At 37.2% G+C, this 20,143-nt stretch overlaps 1 protein-coding gene across 1 annotated transcript in view; it reads left to right on the top strand.

Annotated features, from left to right (window-relative positions):
• The window catches only part of ATP8B4 (ATPase phospholipid transporting 8B4 (putative)), a 266,536-nt gene that overhangs the window by 129,507 nt on the left and 116,886 nt on the right, over positions 1-20,143 (top strand). Inside the window, exons 12-14 of the mRNA XM_063596635.1 lie at positions 6,740-6,898; positions 13,000-13,088; positions 15,589-15,785. Coding sequence (XP_063452705.1) covers positions 6,740-6,898; positions 13,000-13,088; positions 15,589-15,785 — 445 coding nt within the window. The remainder of the gene's footprint in view (positions 1-6,739; positions 6,899-12,999; positions 13,089-15,588; positions 15,786-20,143) is intronic.

Genomic DNA, 20,143 nt, shown 5'->3' with positions numbered 1-20,143 from the left:
TAAGCTTCCTGAAGTGGCCTTGTAGGACCAAGAAGGAGTGCTGGATCCTCTCCTCCTGGAAGGCAGGTGTCTGGGAGAGGGATCAGCTGGCATGGTAGTTTTAAAATGTCTTTACTTCAGATCCTTTCTGAAGTAAGAAAATGGAACACAGTAGCTCCAAATTTAAACCAATACAAGTGGTGTTGCTCAGGCTGAAAACACTTTCCTCTCAGATGAGGTAACAGGTCTTGAGAAGTTAAAGGACTTGCTTATATATAAAAATAGCCATTTAAAAATACTTCACAAAATTTACTTTTAAGGTGTGTTAATAATTATTACTTACTAGATATGACTTGAATTTGCTTCATACAGAATGGGCAACTCACCAAATCCCCAATGAATAATTGTTTTCACAAATAAAGACAACACAGACCTCTCTTTTTTATGATTATATATACTTAAACTGTGGTCAGCTTTTCAGAAAACATGTAATGCCAGATTCATGAGGCTGGTACACTTCTGGGCTAAAATCCAGGTTTCTGTTAAGTTACTTTTTCATTTTAAAATCTTGGGCTGCATTTCAATCTACCTTGAAGTTCAAGGCAACAGGGAGTTTTATGGGTTTATTCTAATAAGTAAAAATATAATTTCCTGTTTCTAAGAAAACATCAGAAGAATGAATAGATGAATTAAGGGAAAATAAATTAGAAACAACATACAAATTAGATTCCCCCCAGTTAGCAGCCAAATTTAAAGACCAAGAGGATGATGCAAGGTGCGGCATGGAAGTCTTTGGAAGAGTTAGGACAGTTAATAAACCCTAAATCCTTCCCACGATTGCTCTTGCTTTCCTTGGCCTTCGATTATTTTCTCCATCACTTCTTTCCAAGCCCTAATTTACACATTTCAATTTTAATATCTCTGACACACACACACACTACTATCAGCACATGGTTTTCTAACTACTGCATTTCACCATTCTTCTCTTTCCTTTCTTTCCTTCCTGTATTCTTGCTTACTGTTCTCATCTCATCTTCTTCCTTCACTTTTTTGTTAGCTATTTTCTCCACCTGCAGGGTCACTTTTCTGTCATTCTTTATCTTTGTTTTTATCACTCTCTCCATATTAGTTTAAGTCTGTTTATTAAGTACCTCCTAAGTACAAGATGCAAAACAAAGTATGTAGAATTATAAATGATCTCTCCATATATTACCAAGGTTCTTTTGATCCTTTGCTCCTCGTTCTTTTTCTACTCCCTTTTTTGTGTCTTCTTTATTCAACTTTGTCCTAATGAAATATCAATAGATTTCAGGTTTTCCTCTGGTGATTGGAAAAAGACTTTCTTGACTCATGGGAATCAAAACTAGATATTGCATCCTTTAGTTTAAATTAAAATAGGATATCAACATTGTATATGTTTGGCAATGCCCTGGCTAGCTTTGGCAAGGTATAATCGATGAGATGATATGGGAGTCACACTCTTTACCATGTTCTGTCTGCTAAGTATATGTTTTAATTTGTGACTTCTGGGCAAATCTGGGTATGGCATTATTTTTGCTTCTGGTTACTGTGTGTTTTCTCTTCTGAGACTTGCCAAAATACTTTCTCTAGCACTAAATTACAATTTTCTGTCCTTGAATCATAAAAGCACATCTTCCAAGTATCTAAAGACCTGAATTTCCCACTCCTATCCCCAGAGAAGTTCCCAATGGGGACTCCAGGTTTCAGACACATAGGGTCAGAACTGAGATGGGTTGAAATCTCAGGATGTCTCTGGTAAGTCTCTCTGCCTCCTCACTTTTGCATCTATATTCAAAGATAGTGTCTTTCTGGTGGACTTATTTCTTTCATCCATACATACAGTCACCCATTATTCATTCAGCAAATGTATATTTAACACAAGGCCAAGGGATTTGTTAAGACTGGGATACAGTGGTTAATAAGTCAGGCTCAGGCCTTACTTTTATAGAGCTTATTTCCCAGGGGAGAAGACAGACTTGAACAAGGGCTCATCCCTAAAGAAGCCTTTGATAAGGTAAAGGCCCTAAAGTTCTCAGGCCCTAAACATGATGTTGATATGTGAGCAAGAACTCACTATGTACCAGGCACCATGCTGAGTAATTGCACACATTATCTTGTTAAACCCTTACAGCTCTTGAAGGAAGAGATTATTATTAGCTCAATTTATGGATAAAGAGACCCAGGTAAATTGATTAACTTTCCCAGTGTCATATGGCTGTTAAGTGGAGAAGCCAGACTATGAACCCTGGACTTCTGGCAAAGCCTATTTTACAAAGGACACAAAAGGACACAAAACCCCAGGTTGTAAACCAAAGTAGAAAGACAGCATTGGAGGGTTAGGAAAAATTAGCACAAGAGCTTAGCTCTTGATTAGGGAAATAAATGAAATTTTAAAATATTCTAAACCCAAAGGTATGAAATTAATTACCAGAGATCAAGTCCATCCAGCACAAGGATGAGGTCATCATATTTTTAAAACGTAGCAATGTTCTCAGTGATTTTGAATGTCAGGATCCCTGACAAGAGTTTATAGAAGACTTGGCCAAATGTAGAGACCAGTGCACACAAGAGAGTTGGGTTTTGGCAGGTAAATCCATTTATTTGAAAAGTTCTCATGAAAATATTTTTATACATTTCAAACATCAGAAAAAAATGATTTATGGTCTCTTGAATTTTGTAAGAAAAGATACATAACTTGATCTAATATTATAGATCAAATATAATATAAAAAGAGATTGGGCCTTGATTTTCATGTTAAAGTCTTATGGGAATTGAAAAGCTTTTATAAACAAGTAACTGAAATACTTGTCAATTATTATTATGTAAACTGGACATTCTTATTCCTTGGGGAAAACCCCGGATGTAAATTGTCAAAATGTGTTTAAGAATCTTTTGCATATTGTTACTGACTGAACTGAGATCTGTTTTCTGCAACTCCTGACAAGTTTACATATTTTGTATGACTGTTAATGCTGAATTCTGAACCGAGGAAAGGTTGACTCTTTATTCAGGAATCCTTGTATATTTTGTGGTTCTTTCTAAAGAATAGCATGTGTGTAATTAAAACATGGAAAAATAAGCATCTCTTTTTGGTTAAAAAAAAATAGCTTGGTTAGCATCTTGTGAGTTTTTTTGCTTACCAGATAGCTTTCCTATTCACCTGGACAGGAGCACAACCCAACAGCACAGCTGACGCATGAGGCATAGATTCCATGTAAAGGTGTGAAGAATAATTTCCCTCTTTACTGCTGGTGCCGACATGCCATTATGGTGGTAATGATGGATGGGTGAGCCTTGACAGTTGAAGAGTAAAGAAGCTTTAGAAAATAGGAAGGTGACATACTTCTTTCTAAGAAAATAAATATTTGTCACAATCATCAGGGCAAACACTAGTGGGCAATCTCTAAAACGCTAAAAAACTCTTGGCTAGAGAAATTCTTGAACAGCAATATTGATGTTTTATTTGCTGGATGATTTGTCTTATGGAAGAGTTGCAGTACAGATAATCAAGAACTATTTCTATTAATAATGTATATGAAGAGATGAAGCCAGCTTCTCCGGAAAATCATAGACTATTGGGCACTGAGTTCCATTTTTATGATAAACTACAGACTTTCACTTTGAGGTAAATACTTAGCTCGAGAAGTCTGTCAAGTTGGTAATTAACCAACGATCCAGCTGACTAAATCTAGAATGCTTAAGAAGGTCTAGAATGAGATCCTGTAGATTTTTTTCAGTATGGGTCTAGAGCATTTCTGTGTGATTGTCAAATGGATAAATTGCAATCTGCTTTCATGTCTTCTCTTCAGAGGGGCAAACAGATATGACCAGCTAGTTTGATTGTATTTACACTTCATTACTGACGTGATTTTCTTCCAGCTTTATTATTGCCCGTTAAAGATGACTTTGTGCTCCAAACATGTATTCAGTAAATGACTATGTGAGAAATGATGCGATTTTTTCCTTAACTGTTTCCTCATCGATTGTCAAACTGATCATTTACTGCCTCTTTCTCTTCTCTGATTCAACCAGCAAAAAGAAGAAGGGTCCTAAGAGAGCTTTCCCCTCATCCTTGTTATGCTTCATGGCTAGGCTCTCATTTTGGTTGCTTCTAATGCACTTTAATGCTCTCACCTTTTTTCAGTACTCTCAGATCTACTCGACTCCCTTTAGATTTAGGCCAAACTAAGCCCCGGCGGTTGTGCCTGGGCTATTTGATTTTCTAGTCCTTCATTACTATCATGGAAATATACCCACTTTTTCCATTTTTCTTAGATCTGCTCTAATATCCATCTCATCTCTTAACCTCTCTCGAAATCATCTGAAATTTTTTCTATCCATCTCTTCGACAAAGATCCTATTATGTAGATAGTATAATAGGTTATAGGAATACAGAGGTGAATACAGTGCTCCCTTCAGAGGAATCTGTTCATCGCTTTTCGAAAGTGGTACAAAAGAAATTGGGAAGTGTGTGTTTTATGCTAATAGAGCTTAAAAAGGGGAAGCCGAGCACTTCTGATGATAAAAACAAATGTAGTTTGGCTTTGTTCCCACCATTTTGTTTTGACTGGGGCCTGTATTTAGAACTTACATCACCGAGACCATACTCTTTGAGAAAGGCTGAATTGGGGCTTAGCCTCCAAGAACCCAGGCAGTACCCCTTGGCCTTACTGCCTGTTCCTGTCTAGAACCACACCCTTGGTGTGAGGTCAGGGAGGGGCAAGCCAACATGTTTAAGGCTGTATTTGCCTCCATGTCAGTCTTTGCTTATGACAATAGAAATGATCAAATGAACCTGTTTTTTATATTCCTTTTGGCAGGGACTGCATATCATGTTGTTTTTGCCCAAAGCACATTTTTTTTTTTTAAGTGGCTAGGTTTGAAGCCTGAGAAATTGAGTCTTGGGTCAAGAATCTGGAATAAACTTCAAGTGTTGCTGTCAACCTGTTATTTTATGTAGATTTTGCTGGTGATAGCCAATTCAAGATTTTACAATTCAGAATGAAAATTATTGGTCAAGAAAAAAAGATACTGAATTCAGGGATTTAGAAAATGTCTCCTCATCTACAACATAGTTGTCCAAACAACTTGAGCCAGTTTAAATCAGTTTTAATTTACTTTTTACTATCAGTGATAGGCTATCACGGAGCTAACCAGAATTCAGCCCCTTCCCTTGGCAAGGTTGTTTGTCTTATCCAAATCCTCCTGCCAGCAGTCTCTATTTAGCAGTGGGAAATAGGGATGTCTGGGAAACTGCCAGTGAGTTCCTAAGTGGGGAGGCTTCAGGCAGTACTTTTGTTATATTGGGGAAAGACAGGTGGAGGTTGGAAAAGCAGCCCTGAGGACATAAGTCCCTCATTCCTTTCACAGTTTTATTTGCTTTTGCTTTTTTAATGCAAGGTCTGTTAGTGAAATGGTTGGTCAGGAGTGACGTGGCCATGTGGCAACTGGTTGCTGTTACCTCTGTTTAGTAGTTTTAAAGGGAGCATCCTAGGGAGAAAGGGGACCCCCCTAAGAAGCCTCTTTTAAGTTCAGAAGGCAGCTTGAAGAGTGGATGGAGTCAGTGTAATATAGAGGATCTCTAGGCTGACGTGGTCCCCTTTCTCTTTAATCAGCGCTAAAGATACAGTCCCCTTTTTATTTTCCAAATGCTATGTTTTATGTTCCAACTTGCCCTTTTGAATTCTGATTAAATGTAAGTGTATTTTTGTTTGTTTGTTTTTGAGAGAGAGAACTTTGTAGGTACTAATCTCACCCCTGACTCTGGCTCAAACCCTGATTGGATCTACCCACAGCTTCCTTTTCATATCTCCCCTCTCTTTTTTCCTTCCTCCCTCTGTCCCTCTCTCCCTCCATTCTGTTCTTTCACGTCTTTGTACTCATTATATATAAAAAATTTAACCTTACCTGTTTGCAGTGGATATGTATATTAATCTAATAGTTATGTTTTGTGGCAGGGTCCGTGAAAGATTATTTGTGGTTTCTTTTTCTATCTAGGGAACCCTCATCCTGAATGTATATTTTCATATTGAAATAATGGAACGAATTGATTCGTTGATTTGGAGTGGGCATGCCCTTGGTTTGGAATTAAAGAAACTAGAAACATCTTCTAGCCAGTTAGGGGCAAGTTATATGGTGCCTTTCAGAGTCCCCAGAACTCTGAATCTAATCAAGATAAGAAGCATAGAACAGCTGAAAGGAATCACACGCATTCTCAGGCTCATGGGGCAAACAAGGCCCAGGTTTCTTTCTGGTGGAATACAGTAGGACCTCAGAAATCCTGATTGTGAGCTTAGAAAGATGGTTAACTTTTGTTGTGAGACTAGAAGTATGCTATTTTAAACTGTGTAAAAGTTCACATTTAGCTAAAAGAGATGGAATAAGAGAAACTTTTAGGACAGTCACTGCTTTATCTTTTCAAAAATTATTTGTTATAAACCGGAAGTAAAGATATGCTTTTTTTTCTTTTTTAAGGAAAAAATATCCCATGGCTGTTAAGGTTTCTGTTGTTATTTGTTTTTTCTATTTTTATTTGGACAGTACAGAAAACTGTGTTTCAAAATAGTTGATGGCTTTCCATTTTTCTACCTCCCAGCTTATTTTTTTCTAGCACAATTCTTTATATGTAACCCCAGGCTGTCTAAAGGAGAGGGAAACAGTGGTAAAACAGTGCTGTGGGCTTCTGAAGAGAATTTTGGGTGAGTCATAAAGAGGTTTGTTTTGTTTTTTTATTTTCCAGGGATTGTTGTCTGTGAGGTGCCTAACAACAAGTTAGATAAATTCATGGGAATCCTTTCTTGGAAAGACAGCAAGCACTCCCTCAACAATGAGAAGATAATCCTGAGAGGCTGCATCCTGAGAAATACCAGCTGGTGTTTTGGAATGGTTATTTTTGCAGGTACAGCATGTGACCCAAGGCCAGCTCTGTGGGAACCTTTCCTGCTACGTACACCAGCACAGTCTATGATTCTCTGTGTTCTGATGAGCGCAGTGCTTTCATTCCATGCAAAGTCGTGCTCTGGAGTTGACTTCAGATTGTAGGACGCCAGGAGAAAACACTATTGCTCTGAAAATAGTCCAGGTGGCCCTGCTGTATGAGGAACTACTGACATCTTATTCTTAAGGATGCTGGAGCTTTAACTAGACAGTGGGTGCTAGATACCTACTGCTTAATTTTTCTTTATTAACCCCATCTTAATCACCTTTGTCATTTTATGTATGAATCTACCTTTAAAGTGGATAAGAGTATGAAAGAAAGCCCCTGGCTGTGCAGTTAATTTTGTAGTTTGCAAAGGTCAAGCAGACCATTTGGAAAAGGCTTCTTGATCCTGTAATCATTTCTGTTTATACTCCATAGCTTTTTCCACTGTTTGTAAATAGGAGAGTGGGTTCTGGAAAGACTGTGCATGATGGGGGTGGGTGGGTGGGAGGAGGTGCCTCTTACTCTTCTTGCCCACCAAATTTCTTTTCTCTGCTTTATTTCTGTAGGCCCGAGGTGGCCCTCTCTTGCTAAGAAAGCTTACAGTAGCATCATTTCATAAAGCCACTCAAATTGTACTCATGGCTTCAATTGCCAGCCCTTGATTTTAAAAGTCCTGTTTATTGTGACACCAAATTAAGATGTGTTTTGGGCCTCTTGACTATGTGCAATCAAAATTGGAATGTTTTTCTTAACTGACCTTCCTCAACAACAACAAAGTGTTCATTAAAGTCTTAAAAGTGTTCCAAACCTAGAAACGTTCTCCCAATTCCTCTAAATACTGTCAGCTGTTGGTGTTAGCAGTGCTCTTGCTGCTTGCGGCATTGCCATTGTAAAGACTTGGGAAATCCCTAGAAATGAGCCAGTATATGCGCTTTTACATTTTAGTTGGAGAAATAAACATATGATTATATATTTCATTACACAGAGAAAAAGAGAGCTAGGCTTGTCCATGAACATTCCTTTATCTTCCTACTTAATGATGGGGAAATTTCATGGTCTTCTGTTGGGAAATACCCTCCTGATTTGCTTCCTGTCATCATAGAGATGGAGGTGCTTCATCCTATGGATGGGATATAGTCCCAAACTTTGCATTTCCGTGACCTTGTTTGGAATGGCTAATTCAGGACTCTAGTTCAGCTACAACGTTTCATGCTAGGGCGGTTGTTGTGAACCGCTGAGAGGCCAAGTTCTTCTTTGTAAGGTTTCTTTGTGGGAAAATGTTCTGAAAAACAAGGAAGTTGGTTGGTAAGTTGAATAGGTCTCCCTCCAAGGAAGTGTAACAGAAAGTTCACAGAATTTGGATTGGGCAGACCTGAGTTTGGATTTATTATTATTTTTTATTTATTGTTATTATTATTTTACCAGCTGTAGGACTGTAAGCTTTGGTTACTTAAACTTTGTAAGCTTTACTTTTTTCTGCTGTAACATGGGGATAATAATGAGTACATTAGGGTCATTTTAAAGGCTCAGTGAGATAATGCATACAGAAAAGGATGCTTGACAAATGCTATTTTCCTTCCTTTTCTGCTTCTCCCTTCTTTCAAATTTAATTCAGGGCACCCAGCCTGCTCTCTAGGCTGAGAGTTGGAAAAACTTACTGCTCTCTGGACCTTGGCAGCAGGCAGCAGGGAGAGAGGAACACCCTCTTCTTTTGTGATTTGGCCACGGTGTTCACTTGCAGACCTTATCAAGTGGATGTTTGTAAAGCAGAGCATGCCTGCATTGACTTTAGTCTGGTCACAAATGTTAGTAGAAAGCTTAATTAGAATGCTGGCAAACAGAAGAATTAGTGGTTGGCTTCGTCCATGTCAGAGATGAACAAATGGATGTCACAAAACCTCTAAGTCTTAAGACATTTAGTTGGGGAACTAGTTCCAGGTGAACACCTAGGTCTAATGAAAAATATCTGCCGGGCGTGGTGGCTCACGCCTGTAATCCCAGCACTTTGGGAGGCTGAGGCGGGTGGATCACGAGGTCAGGAGATTGAGACCATCCTGGCTAACATGGTGAAACCCTGTCTCTACTAAAAATACAAAAAATTAGCCAGGCGTGTTGGCAGGCGCCTGTAGTCCCAGCTACTCGGGAGGCTGAGGCAGGAGAATGGCATGAACCTGGGAGGTGGAGCTTGTAGTGAGCCGCGATCGCACCACTGCACTCCAGCCTGGGCGACAGAGCGAGACTCCATCTCAAAAAAAAAAAAAATCCAAAATGAATTATTAAGTATTCTTTCTGTGTTATTACTCTAGTTATACCTACCACTAGGAATTGTGCAACGAATATAGATGACACAGATATGGTTTGCTTTACAAACCTATAATTTATGAAGGTCTAATATATATTAACAGCTAGGCTACACCTCCCTGGTAATGCCTTCTTTATGCTCAAGAGAGGAGAAAATCTTGTTTCTGAGGGCAGGAATTATATTCATTTAAACAGTCTCTAGGAGTCTGTACCATCTTGAGTGTACACTGCATTTTTGTCCTAGATGTCTTCTGTTTGCTTTCCGGATTTCCTCTCACCTTTTTCTACCATTCTTTCTGCCCTAGGAGGCTTACTTGTGTGGTTTATACTAATAGGTTACCTTGTACTTCTGCTTCTGGTTGGGTTTTGTCTCGGGGATCCCTAGGAAGAGATCAAAAGGAAGAAGGAGATTACGATCAAGGTATTTACTCCTCCAGGCTGCATTCTTGTGTGGTAACTTCAGGCTGGCCAGATCTATCAACGGAAGGCCACTCTTACTCTAAGGGCTGCAAATTCCTGTCACCTCTTTCCCTGAGGGTCCAGTAGCCATTCCTTCCCTTCATCCCTTCTGGCTCAGGTGGAGAAACAGCTTGCTTGCTACATGCCCTTGGTTAATGCACTAACCTTTTGTTTCCCCTATAATCCCACCTATGCTTTTTGTAAAGAGTTCTTTTATAAATAAAACTTCCTCCAATTCTCTTTGTTCAATGTGCCATCTATTTCCTTTTAGGATCCTGAATGAGACACAGTCTTAAATATTGGTTGACTATTTCATATAGTTTTAGAAAATAGTAAAGACCAAGAACTTTAGAATTACTTATGTCGAGGTTCAAATTCTTGCTCTGACACTTACTAGATGAGAAATCTCAGGCAAGTTCAATTCTTTAAACTCAGTTTCATTATTAGTGAACTGAGGATAATAGTGCCTAATTTGTTAGTTTGTTGTAAGCATTAGCTGAGATTATAGGTGAAATGTAGATGTTCAAAAAATTAATTTACTTAAAAATTAGTTTACTTACAAATTATTTATTGAATGTCTACTATATGCTGGGCATTATGCTACTTACTCATTGGGGATTAAAAATGTGAACAAAAACAAATGCAGTACCTTCACTCATATGATTTTCAGTATGGTAGGAGAGAGAAAGAGGCATTAATCTCAAGCCAAAATCATATCAATGGCCAAGGCCCTGTGGCAGGAGTAAGGAAAGTGAGGTCAAAAAAGAAGGCCAGTATGGGGTATGGAGAGCACAGAGGATAGGGATGGATATGGGACTGGAGACATGGATAGGGGCTAGACCATGCTGGTAGACCTTGTGGTCAGTATCCAGAAGTTTGGTCTTTATCCTAAGAGCTTAGGGACGCCATTGTAAGTTTTCAAACAGGTGGGGTATATATGTGTTAATTGTGAAAGGCTTAATCTTGCCAACACTGTTTGTAATGTTTGTAAATAGACAGCAGGTCCTGGGGTTGGGGAGGAGGAAAAATATTGGTTAGTTTTGGGGGCAGAGTGGATACAGGGAGACAAAGTTTCTAGGTTTTTACAGTTGAGAGGTGATGGTCCCTCAGATTAGGAAAGGAGAGGGAAGTAGATAAATTCAGAAGGCTTTTAGAAAGTTTAGAAAGTTGAATTGACAAGCTTTGATGACCAGGCTTGAAGATGAGGATGATAAAGGTATCAACTATGACTGAGGTTTCTTCCAACCTTCGCAACTGGATGGATGGTGATGATACTCACTGAGATAAGAAGCTTGGAGGAAGATTGTAAGCCAGATTGGACAAGGGCCACTTGAGAGGCCTTAGAAGAATCCAGGTGGAAATATACAGGCAACAAAATATGTAGGTTTAAATATATAGATTTAAAGCTCAGAGGAACAGCATGAGCTGGGGATACACATCTTGTCTATATTATTAAAACTATTGGTCTCAAAGCTACGGTCTTAGGTGAGATTGCTCAGGGAAGGTAGATTGAGTAAGAAGATAAGGTGACCTATGCCTGAGTCTTAAGGATTCTCAGTCTTTAGTAGCTGGGTAAAGGGAAGGGGGAGTAAGTATCATGGAAGACAGGAAAGGAGCTACCAAAGAGGTAGGAAGGAAAGCAGGAGAATATTATAACACAGAAGCTAAAGGAAGAGTATGTTTCAAAAGGATGGAATAGTCAACAGTGTCAAAGGTTGCTGAATAGTCAAGAAGTTATGGAGGATATTGATGATAACACCAGATCTGTTTTGGTGTTGTGATTGGCCCAGAGACTAGGTTGAGTGACGAGTGGGAGATAAGAAAACGGAGGCTGTTGAGTGTAGAAAATTCTTTCAGGATGTGCATATAAACATTTGTGGTTATATTTACATAAATGCTTAATAATCCATAAAAAGGATTCCTTATTAGTCTGTGTGCATTTGTGTGCCTAATGGAATGTACATTTTCAGCACCTAACTGGTCTTTTCATATTTCAGTTTTTAGCAACCACAAACTTTATGTGTGTGTGTGTGTGTGTTTTTAAGCCTACAGCACCAAATATCCCCAGGCAGTCTCCCATCTAAGTACTAACCAGGCCTGACCTGCTTAGCTTAGCTTCTGAGATCAGATGAGATCAAGTATGTTCAGGGTGCTCTGGCTGCAGACTATTTGGCCTTTGTGATCTTTACCATAAAAGAAATATTTCCCATCCTCAATGTTCATATGATTTTAATAAATGATTCTGAGAAAATGTGGGTGGTCTATACACAGCAGTAGCTAGGAATAGGACACTGCGGTACAATTTCCAACTTCAGACAATGAATTGTTATGAAACCTCAATTATTGCTTCTGTTTTTCTTTTACATAAAGAAAAGTCTTTTAAGGATGTGCCTGTCCTTCCCTGACTTCTGGAGTGGTATATAATTTTGGGTGTGCCTCCCTTTTCTCCTTTCTTTAATTTCCCCCTTTCTCCTATATTAAATGGCTCTATGAATTGAAAATCATGAGGAGAATATGTGAAGAGGAAACACTGGAGAAATTAGCTTTAATTAAAACTTAATTGCTTCTATTTAGCATTTTCTCTGTCCACAAGGAATTTCTTTAACAAAATTTTTCAATATTCTTATTTGTTTATCATCTAATAACCCACTTCTAAAGCAGTTGATTATATTAGAATTCCTGGAACAAGGCACTTATCATGGGATAATGTAATTACCTGAAATAAATCTAACACAACATTTAAGACAGTTCTTGTCTTTACAAAAATTACATATTATATACATGCAGTATACAATACACAATAAAGGTTTAAATTACTTGCTGATGTATTTTGGGGGGCTATTCTAGTTTCTCCTTCAAAGGGACCTCAAATCTTTTTGGGAAACAGATCTAGAATTTGATTTATTTTTCCATTTTTTACCTTAGTGTTCTGAATTGTGTTTGTTGCTGCATTATTTTTAATATTTCCAAATTATTCCTCACTTTTGTTGACTTTGTTATCTTTAACTATGTCAAACTAGAAGCATATTCATGCATAGACTTTGAAAAACTAGCTTTACTTAAACCTTTCAACTACAAGTTCTGACTGTATTTATCCTGGTCTAAGAAGATCACATCTCTTGCAGCTTCCAGGATTGTTGTTAACCTAATTGTTGAGAATCATATACAACTTAATGGCCCTTGCTCTTAATAAAAGTTAAATTATTGTGAAAAATAAATATTTTTTTCTTTCAGAGACATTTGATATGAGCATTAATAAGAATAAGAATACATAATCATATCATTTCAAAGTTATTTACTTTTTTTTGTTTTTGCAGGTCCTGACACTAAACTAATGCAGAACAGTGGTAAGACAAAGTTTAAAAGGACAAGCATTGATAGATTGATGAATACTCTAGTACTATGGGTAAGTTACAAAACTAGGCGATATCACTAGTCATCGTTATCTTAGTATATTTACTGTATCTTGCTGGGAATTCTTTAAGAAGCCTACATTCTCCTTGTGGAGTTTGTTTTTGGGGATTTTCCATTTGAGGCTCAGTTACACTGCCTTCTATTTTCTAGATTATGCTAATTTCTCAACCAGTGGTAGAATTTATCATGAGAGGTAGGTTAGTGTTTATGGAGGTATTCATGGTCTTACAAACTCCCCATATCCCAGGGATTTGTTTTTGGAAAACCAAACATAGTTTTTAAGGCAGTTTGGTGTTTTTGTTTTCTTACTTTTTTTCAGATCCTCTATACATAGCTTATGGTGGGCAGGGCTGGCTTCACGGGTGTGTGATCTGTGTAACCACACAGGGCCCCACACTCAGAGGGCCTTATGTTTGGTTTATTCAACTTCTGTTGCCATCTAGAAATTCTTAATACTTTTAGAACAGAAGGTCCCACGTTTTCATTTTGCACTGAACCCTGCAAATTATGTAGGTGGTTCTGGTTATAAATCCTTTGAGCCCCACCTCACAGTTCTCCTCCTTCACAGAGGCTTCTAACCTCCTTAGCTCATGATTATCTTTCTCTTATGAATTTTTTTTTTTACTTCTGATTCTTTTGAAATGATCTTCTCTACTACTCGTTTACCAAAAACATTCAGATATTCCTTACATTCCATCCTTTTGTCAGTTAATCCTGTGCTACCTCATACTATTGATATACTATCTAGTCTTTGTGTAATACTGCTTTGTCTGCTTATATAGGGGTAAAGTTCGAAGACAGCCACTTTAAAATATAAAGACTGTGACTTCAAACCATGTTTTCCCATGTACCCTATCACAGGCTCACAATCATAAAGAATCTGAGCTCAATATGTATTTGCTTACCTGATATGTAACAATTGGACTCTGAATAAGGAAAGAAGGTAATTAGCACTTGCTGTGCACAAAATATTGGCCAGGCTCTGTGTTTTACTTTCAGTATCACCTGCAGACCGGGGTTTTCTCCAGCAATACCAGTCACCTTCATACAGAGCCTATGAGGCCAAGAAGACATGCCCGTAAGGGCCTGTCACCCCTCTGCCCCTCAGGAATTTCTCACATAAATAGCCCTGACTCCACTTCAGGGCATGCAGGGTGTGTCTACCCACCACAGAGCAAACTGACCCAATCTTTCATACTAGAAAATAGGATGATCCACTGGGGAGTTATAAGCCAAATCAATTCTTAAATTATGGCATTTAATGTATTTTACATTAAATTTTAATGCTCTAAAGTCATTATGTTTAATTAATTTGTAGTCTCAGCCATTAAAGAAGATACTATAATATAGGTACCAAAGTCATAGAATTTTTGGGGATTCACAGTCCTACTTTTCTCTCATACATGGTTTTCTAATATACTTTAAATCAGGCTTTTCCCAATCTTTTCTTCTTATACACCTATTCTTACATGCCCATATTATGGAATAAAGAAGAAAGAAGCTCTAGAATTTCTGAATATTCCTTCTTGGAAGAAAAAGGAAGTAAAGGAAAATCCATTTCTGTTCTCTAGCCCTACCCCTCCCTCAACATTGGCTGGTCTCAGCTCCCAACATAGTGTGACACTCAGCTGAACAAAGTCTCCACAACATCTTGTTCAATTCATGTCTTAACCATGCTCACTGAGTTCGTGGCCTTTCCTTTCCCAGGAAGGGTTTTAGACTCACTGTGGATTGACCTTGTTGTCTCTCTAGTTGTTATACCTACAAATATGTGTTTTTCTAATACTTCTACTAATAACCACGTAAGAGTCTGCTAGTGGTTTTCAAGTTGCTTCCCACATTTTTATCCTAAAAGTAAAGTGTATATGCCATGAAGTATTTTAATTATCCTTATATTTCTTGTTGATCTCAAGTAACGATTGTACAGCCAGATCTATAGCCAAGAGACTTGATTAGTATGAAATTGTTCTTTATCACTGATATTTTCTTTTGCATTTATGCCTTGGGTGGCCATATAATTTATCATCCAAACAGGACACCTTTGAAGGTGAAATGCAACATTATTACTATTACATCCACAATAGTTGTAAAGTGGGGCCATCCAGGGCAAATCAGTGCATATGGTCTCCTTTAATTAAGCCACCTAAATATATGTACTTACCACAAACTGAGGATGTGAAGTTGTTAACTATGTGAACATAGACAAGTTACATAGTCTTTCTTGTGCTTCCATTTTACTTTGTTTTTAAACTGTAAAGTGGGGATAATGACTGTTCCCATCTTAGAGAGTCAATGGGCAAATTCGGTGAGAAAATGTATGTAAAATATTTAGCTGAGTTCCTGACATAATTCATATGATTAATGGTAAGAAGAGGTTTGCATACTTGCTTTTCAAATGACTATTTCTTGGAGTTAGACACGTAATTAGATCATGTTGATATGACTAATTTTGAGTTCAAGTTAACCTTAACCAGACTTCTATCTTATTTCAGATTTTTGGGTTTCTGATATGCTTGGGAATTATTCTTGCAATAGGAAATTCAATCTGGGAGAGTCAAACTGGGGACCAATTCAGAACTTTCCTCTTTTGGAATGAAGGAGAGAAGAGCTCTGTGTTCTCCGGATTCTTAACATTCTGGTCATATATTATTATTCTCAATACAGTTGTACCCATTTCCTTATATGTGAGGTAAGATGAGAGTTTATATTTTAATGAAATAATTTCATCAAAACCTTTGTTTCCAATATTGTTTGTTTTAAAGTTTCAGCAGTGCAATAGATGTGTTGCTCTTAACTGCTTATGATCTGCAACATCTGTTACAAATGGGACAGCTTAGCTGTTTAATCTGTTAACTTTTATGTTTTCAAATTACAATAAATGCGGTTAATTTTCTTCTTGATTTGATTTGGTTTCTTAGAAATGTTTTTCTTTGTAAGACATGCACTACAATATAATCTCATGTAACCTGATCAATTAGAATTGGGTTAATTTTGAGTAAGAAAAGGAAGAACATTGGGGAGATCTATAGAGAGGGTGCCTCTTTGCCGCTAGACTGGCTCTATGGATACATGGATTCAGGTCCTATTCTACCACTTACTAGCTCCATAACCTTGGGCAAGTAGCTTCATCTTCTAGTGCCTCAGTTCCCTCATTTTAAAAATGAAGAAAATAATAGTTCTACCTCATACAATTGTATGAGGAGTGAATACATGTCTATAAAGCTCTAAGAATTCCTGACACATTATAAAAGCTTAATGAATATTAGCTTTTCCTATTATTAGTAACTATAAGTGTGTACATAAAGGAGTTAAAATATAGTAGGTGGTGCTAGTCCATTGTAAGATAAGAAGTATGATTTATAACTTCTACTACAATTTGATCTGTCAGGATTAGATTCGGTCCCATAAATTAGAGCTAAGGTGGTCTCTCTTTTTGCCTCTCTGTCTGTCTATGCACACAAACAGAACACATACACACACACACACACACACCCCTCTTTATTTATATACATATGTATGCGTATATGTGTGTGTGTGTGTGTGTGTGTGTGTGTGTGTGTGTGTGTGTGTATTTGATAAAGCTTAGAAATTGGCCCTAGAATCTGTACCTGGGACATTTTTTATCCTAATCCTAACAAGGCTGAGCCAGACTGTCCCCAAAACATTGGAGCTAAGATGGGATTTGGTTGGTTGACAGTTCTCATCATCAGTACTTTAACAATACACAAAATCATCAGCTCCAAATCCCCACTTATTTTTATGAACCTCTTTTTATCTCTCTTCAAAAACCTAGCTATGATGAAGCAAGGGAAGTTTAATGCACAAAATCCACCCTTGTTTTGGATAGTGGTCAGGAGACTGAAATGCCAAGTTGTGGGAAATTCACTTGAAGTAGTGGCATGTGGCCACAATACCACAAATTGCTTTGGGCCCTCTGGAGCTGTGGTCAGAGAGGGCTCTATTTAAACTATATCCTACTGGCTCATCTTTGATTCTGAGGACCTCTCATGCTTGTATCCAATTATAAAGTCTGTAGTAAATCCTGCTCTTTGCCAGAAGAGCTACAGTCAGCTTTTATAGCATTCCTTTATATCCTAAATGAATAATAAATGTGCATAGTGGCTTTCCATCTGCACATGTGCAGTTTCATATGTCCTCACAAAGGAAGTATATTATGTATACATTCTTTGAAGTACATTGGCATTTTCATTTAATGATTTGAAAGGTTGATTTTTTTTAATAGACCAAAGGTAGATTCTCAGGTTGGCATTCCTTATACTTCTAATGTGCCATGGTACATTTGACAGAAAACGTATTTATAATTGTCCAAACCCAGTTTCTGGTCTTGGTACTGCCACTAATAGCTGTGTGACCTTGGAGAAAGTGCTTGGCTTCTCTGTGCCTTAGTTTGCTTGTCAAATATGTACTTCCCCATAAAATAAGGGGATTAAAAGAATTAATTTCTGAGTTACTTTATTCTCCAAATAATATCACCTTACCTTTAGATAACATTATAAATATATATTTGATATCAGTATAACACTTTATCACTTAAAAACTACTTTCTTATGCATTCTTTCTTATAATGTTCAAAATTACTGATGTTCTATAATATACCATAAAATATGATACCTTAAAACTCTGAATACTTTTCTCTTTTTTTAGCCTTTTATATTTTACACTTCCACATACTTTATCTCATTTATGTTGCCCAACAATCTTATGAAGTAGGATTTGCTGAGCTGCTTTCAAAATGGGATGAGAGGATTTGCTCAGGATCATGAGCTAAAGAGGGGCAGAAGTCTTCTGAGAGTTGGGACAGTGTTTTCCTCTATCCCTAAGCTATGTATGATTTATTACTCAGTGAAGAAATCAAAAGAAAAAAAAGAGTCTAGAGTTCTGTCCTTGTTGTTAGGCATATGGATGAAGACAAATGAGAGCTTTTCTCTTACCAAATAAGTACAGTGATTCTGATCTTAACTCGAGGGAAAAAGCATTCCAAGGAATTTCAGGTTTCTCGGTCCTAAAGATTGAGACATAGGAAAAGAGAATACCCAGGTATTTCTGTCTGGAATGATGAAGACCTTCTGCCAAAGCTTCTATTAGGCTTTAGAATATGTACAAAGAGTAAATTAGTGCCATATATCACTTGAGGATAGAAGTTCAGTATTTGCTTTGAATGGTTAACAATTCCAGGTGAGCAAAGGACACTTATTTTGGTAGGATATTTCTATGTTGTCAGTTTGTTTATCTGTTGTGTTAAGGCGTACCCAGCTACAGTTTTTTTTTAATACATAATCTTAAGAAATGCAGCCATTGTTTTCCCAAGGAATTAGCTTTTGAGTATTCTTTCCAAAGCAATAGGAATTCATTTCTATGTTGCTTGTTTTGCCTGAGACTGGGTGAAATTATAAGCTCTGTTCTGTGAGTGTTCAGGCAGAAAACACTAAGTGGCTGGATTATGTTAACTCTGAATATTTTTCTCCTTTTCTCTGCTATTGTAAAAGAAAGCGCTGAATGTTCCACTGTGACTCTTCTGAATCCTCTTTTCCCAAACAAAAACGATGCCCATTTTCTCTTCAGACTTTTAAGTTCTAGGAATTTGAATAAATTTTGAATACTTCCATTGGATTATACTATAACACAACAATCAAATTGTTTCATTCACTTTGGTTTAAGATTACAGGGAGCTACTAGACTTTCAGATAAATAAAGAACTTCATGATTTGTGTTGTGACCCTCATAATGCCATTCTTAAGGCCTGTTCTGCACTGGCTTTCCCAAATCCCTGAGTTCTAGTCTTGGCTCTGTGGCTAATTATTGATGTGACCTTGGGTTAGTCACTTTATCTCTCTAAGTCTTAATGTCCCTGTTGGTAAAATTAGAGTCTAAAGAGTTAAAATTCATACACTCAAGACTGATTGACTGCCTCTGATGGGCAAGACACTACCCCAGCCCATTGTAAGTGCTAATGCTTTTTGAGTGAAAAGAATAAGGAAAATAAAGCTGAATCAGACCAGCTAGCAAGGAATTTACATGGAGGGTGGGGGTGGGGTGGGATGCAGAAGAGTAAACCATATATGAAAATATATAAATAAATAAAGAGTGTGAGTTATGTATCTTAATATCATATCATACTCTACATAGTCACAGTGTAATTTCAGGGAGAAAAAAACTGCTACCATCCAAATAGTTAAAAAATGAATTGGCGCCATACCTCTTTTGGGGAGGGAAACATAGGTATGTCATGTACTTTTAGAACTTGAAGCATATAATTTATAACCAGAAAGGATTTGAGTGTCATCTAGCCCAACTTTCTCACTTTACAGATGAGAAAAACCAAGGATTAATTTCCACTAAGATCAGAAATAAGCTATGGTTCCTGCTATTACCATAACTATTTTCTACTGTTCTGGATATCCTTGTAAATTACAAAGACGTGAAACTGAAATATCCATGAATAAAATAAGACATGAAACTGAAATAAACCTATTAGAAAGGAAGAACACAGACAATAATATGATTATAAATCTAGTCAATCCATAAGAATAATCTGTAAAACTTTCAGTAGGACAATTTGGTTGTGTCTGATTATGAAAGTAACATTAAAAAAATTAAAAGCTTTCTTTTAGACAACAACAATTTAAAAACTTATCCTATCAGTAAAAAGTTTTATATTCTGCCCTTTGTATCCGTGGGTTTTGTATCTATGGACTCTACCAACCATAGATGGAAAATATTTGGATAAAAAAAGGATGGTTGGGTCTGTACTGAACATGTACAGAGTTTTTTCTTGTCATTATTCCCTAAACAATACAGTATAACAACTGTTTACATAGCATTTACATTGTATTAGGTATTATAAGTAATCTAGAGATGACTTAAGGTATACAAAAAAGTTATGGATAGGCTATATGCAAATACTCTGCCATTTTATGTAAGGGATCCCCCACAGATTCAAGGGGCAACTGTGATGTTCAAGAACAATTCTATAAGACTATGGTATGAATCTATATGAAAAAGCAAAACTAAACTAAACTAAAATTC

This window comes from Pan paniscus, chromosome 16, assembly GCF_029289425.2.
Source record: "Pan paniscus chromosome 16, NHGRI_mPanPan1-v2.0_pri, whole genome shotgun sequence".
In the NCBI taxonomy this organism is placed as follows: Eukaryota; Metazoa; Chordata; class Mammalia; order Primates; family Hominidae; genus Pan; species Pan paniscus.
The sequence above is the reverse complement of the archived record's forward strand: the minus strand, read 5'-3'. Positions and strand labels throughout refer to the sequence as shown.